This window comes from Musca vetustissima, unplaced genomic scaffold, assembly GCF_032173495.1.
Source record: "Musca vetustissima isolate MV318-11 ecotype Yass unplaced genomic scaffold, APGP_CSIRO_Mvet_v1 utg20051, whole genome shotgun sequence".
NCBI classification, from domain to species: Eukaryota; Metazoa; Arthropoda; class Insecta; order Diptera; family Muscidae; genus Musca; species Musca vetustissima.
Genome location: NW_026879680.1, coordinates 189,034 through 203,929, shown reverse-complemented (window position 1 = coordinate 203,929; position 14,896 = coordinate 189,034). Strand labels below are relative to the sequence as shown.

General features: G+C 36.8%; 1 protein-coding gene across 1 annotated transcript; it reads right to left on the bottom strand.

Annotated features, from left to right (window-relative positions):
- Positions 1 to 1,080: 1,080 nt before the first annotated feature.
- LOC133324727 (serine-rich adhesin for platelets) lies at positions 1,081 to 12,668 on the bottom strand. Its single transcript, XM_061533566.1, has 8 exons — positions 12,608 to 12,668; positions 12,406 to 12,477; positions 4,725 to 6,103; positions 4,530 to 4,664; positions 4,279 to 4,413; positions 4,152 to 4,213; positions 1,919 to 2,759; positions 1,081 to 1,838 (listed from the first exon to the last, which is right to left on the bottom strand). The coding sequence occupies exons 2-8, from the start codon at positions 12,463 to 12,465 to the stop codon at positions 1,160 to 1,162; spliced, it is 3,291 nt and encodes a 1,096-aa protein (XP_061389550.1). The 5' UTR covers positions 12,466 to 12,477; positions 12,608 to 12,668; the 3' UTR covers positions 1,081 to 1,159.
- Positions 12,669 to 14,896: the final 2,228 nt, after the last annotated feature.

Sequence of the window (14,896 nt, the reverse complement as noted above, 5' to 3'; positions counted from 1 at the left end):
TTTTCTCCCCCATAGATCTCTCCATATCCTTTTCTTTTCTTGTATGATCACAATGGTCTCAGAGTGCTACAGCCACATAAGTGACTGCACATCCCCAAACCTAACCTATTATAGATCGTTTTCTTATAGAAAGCTCCTTCATGTTCTGTATTCAAAATTGAACCATTGTTACTTTTGCAATATAGATTCCAACTCGATTCTGCAACACGTGCATTGCCCAGGTCCCAAATTATAGAATATCAATGCTCTGCATACAAAATTGAATCATTGTTACTGTTCAAAATACTTTGAACAGAATTTTGTATTTCAAATTCGGCGACATTTACATTACCAGGACCCAATATATAAATAAATAGACCACACACTTTGATTCACAGTATTGGAAATTTTTTTTATTATTGATAATTCAATTTTTAGAAAATTTGTGTAATTGGTAAATCTTAATATTCACTAGGGTCAGTAAAAATATATAATATTTGTTTTTATTGATATTTTTTTTAAGAATATTGCAATGAATTTTTATAATAGAGAAAAAAATGTAATAAAATAATTTGTGGCGCTGCTGCTTGCTTAGACGCCAAAGACAATGCAAACAACAGCTAGAAGGATGGCGCCAAAAAGATAAGTAAGAAAAAAAATACAAGCTAAGGTATGTGTGCGGTGCACTCTGTTGGAGAAATTGTTTCCCAATAATAATAATGAATGAATGATGGATTAACTTTAAAATAAATTGAACTTTTAGAGATCGACAAGGTGGGTTTCCACAATCCAAATAAACGATAAAAAAAAAACGAAACAAAAAAGTTATAACAAAAATAACCTCACCAACACTGAGAGAGAAATTTATTTCTTTGATCAGTGTGTTTTGACATTTCGTTTTCGGGGTTTCATCGATCCACTATAGCAGCGCATTTGTTAGTAATGTAACTAAAAAATTATTTAAAAGCTATTTGAAACATTTAACTAAATTATACACTATCATTGTTGATGAGAACAAAATAAATTTCCTTAGAATGCCAACAATATATTTTTGTAGATTTCCTTTTTTCTTCTTTTTCTGTTTTTTTTTTTCTTTTCTTGTTGTCTTAATACTAGTCGTAATAAACGAAAAACACGAATAATTTAAAGAAGTAGCGCCGCACCAACACACCATTTAACATTATGTATCAAATGTTATTTGTCGCCGAGCCTTAGCACTATTTGTTATAATGTCTGTGACCAATTGAGTGTGGGCCTTAACCGCCGAGCCGCCATTACCACCGTTGCCTGCATATGGTATCATATTGCGTTGGTCTTTGCCGGTGAAATTCTTCTGCGCCGAATTTCTTACATCACAGTCCATATTCTCTCGCAAAGCATCAGCATAAATGTTACTTTTCGAAGAGCTGTTGGGCAAGCTTTTATTGGGATCAACCATCAGTTTCTTCCCACTCCTGGTGTTGGACGATTGCGATGTTTCGATAATAATGTCCTGTGATATTTGACCCAAGAAACTGTTTGTCTGTGACAACATGGCTGTGTTGTTGCCACTGCAAAAGCCGGAGGTATTTTGACTGATTGGACCAAAGGAATCGAAGGAACTGTCACCGTTGAATATATTCAAAGATGAAACTTTATGGCTGAACGACGATGATGACAGAGAGGCTTGTAACAGAGATTGCGATGATTGTTGTGTAAGTTGTTGTTTTTTCATTTGCTGGTATTCCTCGGGGCCGATATAACCAGAAAGGCGGGAGGTAGACTGGCGTTTTGTATCGTCAATTTGGGATTTAGCTTGGAGATAAATGTCATCGGCTGTGCCGCCAGCTGTTACATTATAAACATACTTTTTGGCCAGTCTGAAATAAAAAAGAAAATTATTTAATAAAAGTTTTTAATTATTAAAAGCTTTTTGTTTTCTCTCAAAATCGTTACACACCTTAACATAGTCTCACTGTTACTTGTACTGTTTTTCTGATAGTATTCCTGGAATATCCGCCGCACGACCCGAGCCAAAGTTGCAGCATACTGTTTGAAGCTTTCATGTTTGGCTGTAATCTTGCGTTCCTGCAGTGCCTGTGATACAGCCCACAACAGCTTCTTCTTCTGGTTCTCGGTTAGACTATTCGACGATGCCGTTGTTTCCGAATATGATTTTTGTAATTTTGAACCACCCAGTGATGTTATCGAACTGGCCCTTGCCAACGAGTGGCTGCTACTGCTGCTTATGCTCGAACAACTGGCATTTGTTGTCATACCCCGACTGGCCGCCGAAGCACTTGGCAATTGTTGTTTTGCTGATGAGGAACCAGCCCCAATGCAAAAACTTTGGCTTTTTATTTTCAAGGCGCGCGGTGTTAGACCGGAGCTACCTGTTTTCATAAGTTTACTATTCTGCATCGCTATATCAACATCGTCAGCATCATCGCAGGGATTACGTTTACGTTTCAATAACGATTCGAGTTGTGAACTGTTGTATGGGGCAAAATGTGTTGTGTTGGTGGTGATCGACGAGTTGGTTTCTGTGGTTGTAATGAATTTGTGATCGGTTTGCTCTTGTTGTTTCTCTGGTGTAAATAACAATGCCCGTTTAGACTTTTCAACACGATTTGCCAACTCCGGTTTCATTGGCGGCGGTTTGGGCAGCGATGCTCTTTGTTGTACATGTTTGGCGGGACTTTGGAACAGTGCTCGTTTTGAGGTTTCTCTCGATGGTCCCGGTTTGATTATGTCATTACGGTATAAACGTTTACGTGCCGACGAACTAGGAGTTTTGCGATCTGTAAAAAGAAACAAATGTTAGATTATATTAGAATCATTTTAGTGGCCCGAAAAAAAAAGAATAAGAAGCTAGCTATTATTATTAGGAGGAAGGTGGGAATAGTTTCGATGGCTAAAGAAATTAAACAGTAAAACATATTACGTGCTAAGGTGACCGTCAACCTTCCTTTAATCTAACCTAAGTTTGCTCTTTCTTAACCACTTTATGTGTCTAATGATGCTGTAGATTAAAGCAGGTTCCATAGTTGAAAAGAAGCTTGGAGACGGTGGAAAGTGAGGAGCACCCACTGTGCTGTCTGTAGGCCAGGACTGGACAGCAACACAGGAGATGCTCAATTGTCTCCGTCCCCTCCTCGTCAGCACAGAGTCTGCAGTAATCAGTAACATCATGGTCCCATTTACTGGTAAAGGCCCTAATATTTAATTTCAACTTTGCTCAGGTTCAACAGTGAGATTTTTCTCTTGGTTGACAGAGTCGGCCAGATAGATCTTGAGGCGTCGAAAAACGCCTCAAATTTACGAAAAAGATGACAGATGGGTGGTTTGCTTTAGTCATCGATTGCTAGATCTGTATATTGAGATTCTCGTCTAGCTAATTCGTCTACTTTTTCATTACTCATGATGCCACGGTGTCCTGGTATGCAATACAGCCGATGACTGTGAGTGAGTGTTTCGAAAACTTTGCTACACTCGAGGACGATCTCAGATTTGATCAATCAATCAATTCCGCTGCATTCCAAATAGCGTTGCATTCACTTTGGAAAGCACTACAGTTGCTATCCAGCTTGTAGGTAATCTCAAGGCCTAGCATTTCACAGTAGACGCCAGCCCCTGTACCTTCGTCCATCTTGGATCCGTCTGTATAAAAAGTCTGACCGTCCAGAAGAGGGTTGCGCTACGGTTCCAGTCGTCTCTACTAGGGATGATAACGACATCTATCTCGTCAAATCTCAGGACTGGTGATATATAGTCGCTTAGTTTTATGCGTTGGTCCAATGTCATATCTAGTTCGTTCAGAATACATGCCCGTAGGTACAATTTCGCAATAGATTTTTTCATGCAGCCTTAGGGCACTACGCGCTGCCTGATACTTAATGCTAAAATATAGTGGCCTTCCTCGGCATTCCTATTCCATCGTCGTACTATTTTTTTAGTAAAAGTATCGATGCAAAAAAATATAGAAATTAAGATAACACCAAAAAGGTATCTGCGATATTGCCCTCAAATAAATGTTTTTGGCTAAGACGAAATTGACCCACTCTTTTGCAGCTAGATGCCGACTTTTGTTTTTGGCTAAGACGAAATGACCGACCCTTCTTTGCAGCTAGATGCCGATGTTTGATTTTTTACAGACTTATCCTGAATTTGAAATATTAAAGTACTTTACTCACTTTTCTTTTTGCTGCCAGGTGTCATACGTTTTGGTGTGGCCTTGCGACGATTTTTCGGCTTCCTATTACAATATATGAAGAAAAAAATATTACAGACTATATACAACAAAACATATTAAAAACATACTTTTTATCGAGCACAATTTGAGGACCCAGTAATGTACTGGATTTTTGTGAAGTTGTGGCCAAGTGGGCAGACGAAAAAATGGCACGACGTTTAGCCAAGTGACTCAAACGATTACCAGGCGATTGGCACAGTAATCTATTTAGAAAAAGGAGAAATTCAAATAATTTAATAAGTAATGTTTTGTAGTATAATAATGGGTCCGTTCCCGTACTGCAAGAATCTAGCCGAACTGAACCAAATGAAAAACTTACTTCATTCGAGTGCTACGTTTTTTGGCCGATGATGGTGAATTTTGATATGAAGAGGCGGTTTCGGCCCCAATAAATCTTTCCATAATTGATAAGCTCAAATATTCATTGTTCTCTGAGGCCTTGTTAAGGTTATAACTATAAAGAAAATTGAAAACAATTTATTAAAAATAAAATGTTGTTTCTTTTGAAACAAACCTTAAACCATGTTGTCTAACACCCAATATATCACGCCATGGCATTGTTTTGGCCTCTTCTAGTGTATGAGTGGGTTTAAATAGACTGGTTACTTTCTGGGTGTTTGGTTGTTGTTCCGTTTTCTGTGGTGATAATTGTTTAAAGAAATTCATTAGTTCATCTTTGCGTGATAGAACGGCATTGAACATATCCAATTGTGGTATTGTAACCGATGGTGGAGGCAAAACACCAGCCAAACATTTACGTATACGTCTCAGCATTTCACGTTCACGGCGGCAGTTCTCTTTAAATAGACTATAGGAATCGGTGGGACCATTGGGACCTCCTCCCAAGCCAACGCTGGCTTGGGTTAGACTACAATCCATGGTATAATCATCATTGGCAAAACTGCCATCAACTGGACAACTAAATGATTGGTTTTCAGTAGTTTCATTAAGGCATGTGGTTGAGATTTTGTGTGTGTCAATTGCTGTGGGATCTTCAGTAATGGTTTTTAGAGCTACACCACAACCTTTGGTTTCCTCTTCTTCCTCGACAATGGCTTCTTCCTCCTCCTCGTCATCATCGTCACCAAATAAATCGGGTGATTTCTCATTGCTGTATTTTTTCAATATAAACGATTCGGAAAATTGCTGTTGTGAGGTATTCAATGAAGTCTCCAAAACGGGTGGCAAACGGCTATGCGCCTCCAATGATACATCCAATGTCGTCGACTCATCCTGTTTACTTAAACTTTTTATTTTACCATTAAATGACAATTCCGATGATGGATTGGCATCTGCTGTTTGATTCGATATCGAACTGGAGCTACTGGTACGGCGCAAAGGTAAGGCAGGTTGATCATTGGATGACATTTGTATATCGACAGCATTGCAGCTATTCTCCTCGACAATAGTGTCATAAAACTTGGTAAACACTATTTTACCGGGAGAAGGTTTTCGAGGTGCCATTTGACTTTTACTTTCACCGGAATCTGCTGCGCTTGCCACCACCACATTGGGTGCCAGAAGACTTGACTGCTGTTGGGGATAGAAAATACGTTGCAATTTGTCAAATGGACTATTGCCAAAACCTTCAAAGGCTGACTCCTGACTGGAATGCAGGGGAATGCCAAACAACATATCTCTCTTGCTCTCCTTGCTGTTCAATACACTATCCTTGCTTGTCTGCGAAGACGAAGACGACGAGGCAGATGACGAAGACGACGACGATGATACTGATGATAATATGCTATCGTTTGCATTCAGGCTGGTTACGGGAGCCATTGTTTGTGTCGTGGTAATGGTTACTTCATTGCTATAGGACGGCGGCTTTATAATATAATCGAGTTGATCATCATCATAGATGCTGCTGTAATCATTGTTTCCACTAATCGAAGACTGAAATTAGAAGATGAGGCGCGAATAGCCGAGCAGGCAAACGCTGTATTTTAGCCAATGTCAAATATGCGAATATTGTGGTAGTTTATCGTAGGACATAGAACACATGGCTTTAATCTTTTATTCAGGCTTTTCAAGGAACCCAAGCAAGATGTCATAAAATATTGCCTTTGTTCCCTGTGCACTCAGCAGCAACAACAACAAGAACTATAGTAAATGGTATACATTCCGTAATCAAAATGTCCAAATAAACGTCTATCGGTCTTAGAGTGAAGACCATTACTAAATATTCTCGTGTATACCTTTATTCTACATAAAAAGGGATTTTTGTTTCCAAAAACAATATCAAAAGAAACTCTTCTCTCACGACTAGAGAGAGGTCGTCTGCTCTCCTCTACATAAATGTCAAAATTAACAAAAACAACAACAACCGATATTTATGTTATTGCATCCCGGCGGTTAGTTGTGTATATCCGAGCGCGGCACTCTAATAGTTTATGACCTGAGTTTTTGGCATTTTTTATTGTGGCTGGCACAGAAAAAGACACAAACACACACACGCACATTCGAGCGCACATCCACTGCAATACAATAACATTTGCCATGGATGAACCAAACAGCAGCAGCAGAAGCAGTAATGAAACAGCACATTGTGCCACTAGTATACCAGCCACGCATGTGCATGCCTGTGATCATCCATACACCAATGGTACATAAATACATAGTATTTTCCTCCAATGTATGGGTGAGGTGTTTTATGTGCGTGCCATTGAAATTGTGGCGCAAGAAAACCAGTCAGTCACAGACGCTATTTGGTATTCCTGCAAATGCTGTGCTCTTCCTCGCTCTCTCTCTCTCTATGGTTAGAGAAAAAGGAAGAGTAGAATTAACTAAAATTTATTCCTGTATTTTAAACAGGAGTCATGAGAGAGTAGAGAGTATACGAAAGGGATGGGTTGTAAAATTCTCTGATCTATTGAAGAGGGTAAGAGGTAAACAAAATTAATTCCAGAACTGAAGTTTAATTTCTTTTATATGGCCTTAAAGCAGATAAAATAAAAATTTTATTTTTAAAAGGGAGGAAAGGAAGTCAAGAAAAGACAACTTTTGTAGCCCAGTCATTAATTTTTGTATTTTATTGCCAAGTGAACAACAGCAGCAGCACATTACCTATCCCAACAACGAATCATATAATGTAGCGTTCCAAGTATATGTTAACTTAATTGGTTTAATTTTTAGTTTTGCTTATTTAATAATTCTATTTTGTTAGGGATGAGATAGCAGATAGTAACTGTTTGGGATAGAATGCAAAGCTCAATAACCCAGAGTAAAGGTTTGAAGTAAAACTTTGAATGATATAACAATAGTCGGAATGCCACCAAATTTCTTCAGAAATGTCGGTGCTGTGAAAGTAAAATATGCATTATTTGGGAAGGTCATAAATGTTGGACGGTTTGTTTTACAAAGAGATCAAAAGTTGTCACATGTCATAGATCATTTCCTATTCATTTGAAGTTGTTGTTTTTGTAATACCACCACTGAGGATCGAAACCGAAGCTTCTACCACTATGACACCAAGTTCGGGCTGGTATCCCAAAATGCTAAATACAAAACGAAAGAAGCACGAATGAAAGAAATCGCATAAATTACATCGGGACTACATAAAGGGTCCATTGAAAATTTGGCAACGGACAACACTGTATATAATACTTCACCGATAGCCTTCACACCATCCACAAAAAATTAGTAGATACCCAAAGTAATTATTCCGTACAGGGAATCCTGGACAAGTGGCCAAGTACCACTGTCGGGCCCATCCTCCTGTAGATATAAAGAAGGAAACCAGGTGACTTCTGGTATCAAATAGTAGCGGTGAAGAGGATACCTCAAAACCAATAACGGTGTAGAGTGTATACCACCTAGCCAAGATCAGGTCAGAATAGCAATCAATCGGCTGAAGAATAATAATGCAGCAGTAGCCGATTGATTAACAGCCGAACTACTCTAGACTGGTGGTCAGATGCTGGTCAGGAGCATATAACAGCTGATTAGTACAATTTGGCTAGGGGAATGCATGTCCAATAATTGGAACCTTAGCATGCTGTGTCCCGTGCACAAAAAAGGAAACAAGACGATATGTACCAACTATAGAGGAAAAAGTCCTCTTCCCATCGCATATAAAGTGCTATCCAGCATAAACTGCAACAAAGCCAGCAGAAAATGGCCTGAGATTTCACATCGTAGAACAATGGAAAAAAATGAGATCAAATTTACTGTCGGGATCATAACAGATCGCTACAGGATTAGATCACTAACATCCAATTAAGACATTAATTTAGTTATAATTCTTATATTTTGTTCTTATCTATTTTTTCAGGATGAGCACATTGGACCAAAGGTCTTGAGCGAAAGTAGCTGCTCGTGGCTTCACTTTCGAGATAAGAGTGCTATGACTAAGTCAATAAATCGTTACTCTTTAGTAAATTGAACCAGTAAGGAAAGTAGTAAAGTCGGACTGGGACGACTACATATGTGTCCTAATAGACATCGCCTTTTCGAAGGAACATTGACATGAAATTAAACGAACTTAAATAAGCGATATTTATCTATAAGTAAACCGACTAACATCAATCCCAACACATGACATGCCACCCTATGCAAAATTTCGTGCAAATCGAAAGGTATGTAGGGACTTTGGTGTCCCGTTTACCTTTAATCGGACGAAAATATATATAGGAGCTTTATCCAAATCTGACCCGATTTTTTCGAAACTTGACACATGTCATTCTAGACTCAATTCAGTACGCTATGCAAAATTTCGTGCAAATCGAAGGAAATATAGGGGCTCTAATGCGCCATTTACATAAATCGGACGAAACTATATCTAAATCTGAACCGATTTTCACGAATCTTAGTACACATCATTCTGGACCTAGTTCAGTTCCCCATGCCAAATTTCATACAAATCGAAAGATATGTAGAGACTTTCGTGTCCCTTTCGACCAAGTCTTGGCAACTAAACCAACTATTTCGTTTATAGACTTCAATTTTTCTTTGACCCTCTCCTACGGCATCAGCGGCAGACTGCTAATTTAACTTCAGGCTTCAGCCTGTGTACAGTTTTCTCGTCGTAGGTGGAAACTGAATGTATAGCCAGAACTGTGCAAATACACGAGTGTAACGGAGATCATCAAATACCTTAAATCAAGCGGACTGTCGCAACCAAAACCATATATCAATTTTGTCTATATGAATCAAACTACAATGAATCAAACTACAATAAGTAAAATTGAAAACTGAATAAATGACCTGCATTTTTTTTAATAAAGTTATTGTGGAAATAAAAAATATTCTATGGAAAACTAAATTGACCCAATTTTTGCTTGGTCAAAATTAAAGCAACTTTTTAATTTTTTCTTATATAAGCAAATTTTGCCATTATTACCTTAAAATTCTCGTAAATATATCGAACTACATAAAAGAAAAACAGCCCAATACCATTACAGACTCTCCTCCATGCTTCCCAGTACTTTGCAATAATGTGGCATGAACCTTTCATTTTTGGACTTTATGTTATGAAGGCAAAAATAACTAAAATTTCAGAGCACATTTTTTACAATAGAGTTGCTTTAGTTTTTACCCAAGCAAAAATTGTGGATAAATCCCTTATCCACAAATTATCATTCAAATTATCATTTTTATTTATTTATTTTTTAGAGTCGGGTACTTTATCAAAGGTGATCAGACAAGGTGACAGTTTGTCGTGAGATCTTTTTAACATCCTGCTGGAAAAGGTCATACGAGACGCAAAGGTGAACAGAAATGGCACTATGTACACCAAATGATGCATGTTACTCGCCTAAGCCGATGACATCGATATAATGGGTCAAACATTGCGAGCGGTAACAGCCACCTTTGAACAAATTGTGAAGACCAGCTGTGGAACTTGAGAACTACAGCTTCGAGGTAGTTAAAGATTTTATATACCTTGGTACCGCCATAAATAAAACGAATGACCTCAGTTTTGAAATTCGGAGAAGGATTGAGATGGCCAACAGATGCTACTATGGTCTATGTAAGCAGTTTAGAAACAAGGTCACCTCCCACCAGACCAAACTCACACTTTACAAAACGCTGATACTACCCGTGCTGTTATATGGATCTGAAGCATGGGTACTTGCGCAAGCAGATGAGGCAGCTCTTGGGGTGTTTGAAAGAAAAATTCTCCGAAAGATCTACGGGCCGATTGCGTCGACGGCGAATATCGGTGTCGAATGAACAACGAGCTTTAGAATTTATACGCGGACATCGACATAGTCATTCGTATTGAGCTGCAGTGACTAAAATGGCTTGGCCATGAATGAGAATGCCCCAGCTGAAAAGGCATATAAAAGCGAGCCTACTGATGGTTCCCGTATAAGAAGAAGGCCTCGAATCAGATGAAAAGACCAAGTAGAAAACAACATCTTGGAACGTGGTCTTTCAAATTGGAGGAGATGCGCACAAGACCGACGCGCTTGTAAATCATGTTTAAGCTCGGCTTATGGAACAACCTTTCTGTAACAATCAAGCTAAGTAAGTATTTTATCAAATTTAAAACTGAAACCCCCAATTTTTGAAAAAGTTATATGGCATTTATTAACTTTGCAATTTTAGTTGCTTTAGTTTTGGTCAACAATGTATGTACAAAATTGCAAAGCCCAATCTTAAACATCAAGATTTCTGCAGACAGGTGGACATGTCTAAACTGACAGATCAAGTATATTAATAACATATGGGTGTTAAAAACGAAATGACAAATTTAATATAATACAATCTACCTAATGGTGGAGAGAAAACTAAGTTTCACTTTTTCAAATTATCATTGCCAAGTAGAACAATATTCCATATCAAACCTTCCCAAACAAGATTAAACAATTCTGGGTCGCATGGTCGTAAAATCTAGATTTCCTTTCTTTACGCAATTGCTTATTCATATCATTACTTTAGTTCAACATTGTAATGTAAGACGGAAGTGCATTAAATCTAAAAAAGGCAAAAACGAATGATTAGACGTTTTCACCACAATGTCAAGAGAGGCAACAGTGAAATAAAAAATTAGGGGATACTTATTTCACGTAGACACATTTTTGATTTTAAAACCTAAACGATATAATGTGTGGTTTGTCAAGTAAAACCGGTTGTGTTTTGTAAACAAAAACAATTTGTTGGTGGGTGCACTCTGCCGCTGCTGCTGCAAGTAGTGCATCAGCTGATAACATAAAAAGGGAATGCATATGCCTGTTCTATATATATTTACAAATACAAAACCTGACCCCGATATATAGAAAAATTGATTGATGATCAATATTTAAATAATGTCTATATGTACCCTATTTTTTATGATTGATTGTTAACACTTCATATAAGGAATTTGTATCCTAGTGTAGATAAGTGCCAATCATGTACATAGTTGGGGTTTAAGTGAACATTACATTCAATTGTATTTGACCTTTTCGATATTTGATGTTATCTACAAAAATAAATGTTTTTTAATAAACAATATCTAACTAATTTTAAATACATTTTCAATATACCTTACATGGTGTGTTTCAGGGCATATGGTATTTTTCCAATGAACGGTAAATAAGCCAGAACTATTCCAATTGGAATGGTTGATAATTAAAAAAGGTAGCATGGATACACAATGATCTTGTTTTTCCATTGGGATTTAAATTAACATTACATTCAATTGTATTTGAACCTTCGGTATAACATTCCTTTTCGATATTTAATGTTAACTATTTACAAAAATAAAGGGTTTTTAATAAACAATGTCTAACTAATTTTAAACACATTTTCGAAATACCTTACATGACAGTGAAAATAATTAAATTTCCACTTTTTACATTTTTTGTATCACAGGGATCCCCACGTTGCAATTACACGACAGAGTGCAAGTGCCGTTATATTCCAAGTTTACGTTTTACCGCCCAAAAATGGTGGTGGTTAGTTGTGATGATGATGTTGATGGTTAACTTGTGTTCTATGTCAGCGAAGCATACCAAAGAGGTAGATAATGATAATAATGTTCCCATATATGGTGGAAATGGTAAAAAGTAAACAATATACCCTCCTTGCTGGTCGTCATTCCAATCAATACATATCTACACGCACGTACATGCAGGCATATATATATATATGACTGGACATTTTAGAACAGCTGATTACATGCAATATCAATTTGGTTGAGGGGCATTGATTTCTTTTCCATGGGATTTATATTTTATTTTGGGAAACACTTCTCAATATTGCATACTTACACCACAACCCGATTCCGATTCATAGCTGTTGTTGATCTTAATTTTCAATTTCAGAGACATTTGGGGGTACTGCTGGAATTAAAATAAAAACCAAATTAATTTAATTTCCATACGTCGTGTGTCACGTAATTTCATACAACACAAGCATCCCACCACTATTTTTTTGAGGCATAGTAGTGGACAACTTTATTCACACCATTACCTTTTCCTAAGTTCACAAATGGTCACGTTAAAAATGTTTGTTTAAAATTTCTCATATATTTGGGGGAAAAATGAAAAAACCACACAGCTGATAAAAATATAAATATAGTGTGTGGGGATAGAGAATCAATAGAGAAAAAATACCGCGATCTTCTCTGCTGCTACTACTCTACTTCTGCTTTACTTTTTTTTACTGAAACGGCGGGCGCACTTTACTTTTGCTGTCGCGTAGCAATAACAACAATAACAAGTTCAACGAGGCGAGGCTTTTTCTACTTCACAATTTCTTTTTTTTTGGGTGATAAATAACAAGCTACACACGCGTTTCTTTCGATTTGTTTTCAACATTTATATATTTGAATTATTCTTATTGCATTTTATGGAAACTCGAAACATTTTGTTATTAATTAATATAACCGAATTTGGTAAATATTTTCCACGACGATCGACGATTTCTTCCTCACACATCCAACACACAATAGCCAACAAGCACAGCCCGAGTTGCCAACACTCTATGAAAATAATTTTTGATTTTCTCTTGTGTTTGATTTTCTTCGATCACAGCTGTTTTGTTTACTGTGGCGGCCAAGCAACACACTGAATTGTATGTCGTTTTACGTGTGTGAGGTATAATGAACACAACGAGAGCGTCAAGCGTTAACATGCCAGACATGAAATATTTCAAAGATGAATGAAGAAAATTATAAAGGGTTATCCATTTTGTGGATTGATGAAAATGGATCGCTTAATTGATCACAACGCATCAAATTCGCCAAATGAACACGGATTATATTGAAGACTTCTAAATTGGCATATATGTATTTAAATACTTAAATCATAAGAAAATGAATTGACATAATTTTGTATTTTTTCTTGTAATTAAAGAAAAGTTATCGATGGCAGACATGATTTCAGACCAGTGTTACCGCTGGGAATTAAAAAAAAATGCACAAAAAGTCGTTCACTTGAAATAAAGTCTCACAAAAAAAATATATATACGTGGAACTCAAAAACGTCGTAGAGAACCTAAATTAGTTTGAAAAGATACACATAAGAAGGAAAATACAAATTAACAAAACCAGGGAAGAAAAGTCGCATAACGCTTACCAAGATCATGCGATTTGACGCAACATTCTTCAAGTTATGGCATAATTACACAGGGTAGTCTCATGCAGACATATGATTCAAATTTTTTCACAATTTTACTTTTGACAACATTCAGCTTACAAAATTTAAATGGAAATATCCTGTGGATTTTGTCTGTTCAGGAACCTGTTTCGTTTAAAAAGTTGCAAAACTTGTAAAATTAATAGATTCTTTTAGGTTCTGGAACGGAACTTTTATGGAATTTATTTTTTAAACAATTTGAAATTGATAAATGAGTTTCAAATTTAAAAAAATTGCCATTATTAATTTCTCAAATGAGACTACCTACTGTTATTATGTTATGAGCTGAGATATAACCCTGTAAATGTTCTCATAAATCGATCTTTCCTCACATGTGCAAAACTGTTCAGGCTTTCCTCTTAAACGTCATGATGCAATAAATATTCCTTATAATATTCAATCTGGTTGGCAACATTTCACATCGAATTCAAGTAGAAATTACACACTTTGACAGCTAATCGAGAAATCAGCTGCGCTATTTTTTTCCTCTTTAAGTATATTGGCCCGCCTCCCGTAAAACGAGTAAAAAATATAGCTGTACTTTTTAGTTCATTGAGAAGATCACTCTTTTTAGTTCAGCTCTCATGAATGAACCTGTTCGTTCTTTTAGCTTAGCAGTTCAATAGTTCGTCGATGCAGACACATTCGTGAACGACGATTGTGAATTTACTGAACGATTCTTTCCTATTTAGATCTTTTAAACAGATAATTCATAAGGTTAAGACTAACATTTGCGATTTAACCAACGACGAAATAGTTCTGATAGCTGAAAAATAACAAATGACAGAACTATTAAGAACGATTTTGACTGAACTTTTTCACTTGCTCTTTTAACTGTATCGTTCATCTGAACTAGTTCGTTCGCTAACTATACATCTTTAGTAAAGATACCACCAGGAATACCTATATATTTTGCCATGATCAACGTCTTTCGATGTGCTAATTATAAAAATCTGCCGTTCAATTCCGATGAAAAAAGAGTTCAAACTACTATGTTATGTTTGTTTCTATTATTTTTGCCAGCACTGAATATACAAAAAAATTATCAGTATAGCTATGTTTTGACATATCCCATATATAAGGTTAGCGACCAATTGTCAGTATACAGTGTGTAGTATTGGCA

Coding starts and splice junctions, on each gene's coding strand:
- LOC133324727 (XM_061533566.1), bottom strand. CDS start 12,465: ATGTCTCTGAAATTGAAAATTAAGATCAACAACAGCTATGAATCGGAA. Junction 6,104..12,405: donor AATCGGAATCGGGTTGTGGT/GTAAGTATGCAA, acceptor TTCTAATTTCAG/TCTTCGATTAGTGGAAACAA. Junction 4,214..4,278: donor CAAATTGTGCTCGATAAAAA/GTATGTTTTTAA, acceptor ATATTGTAATAG/GAAGCCGAAAAATCGTCGCA.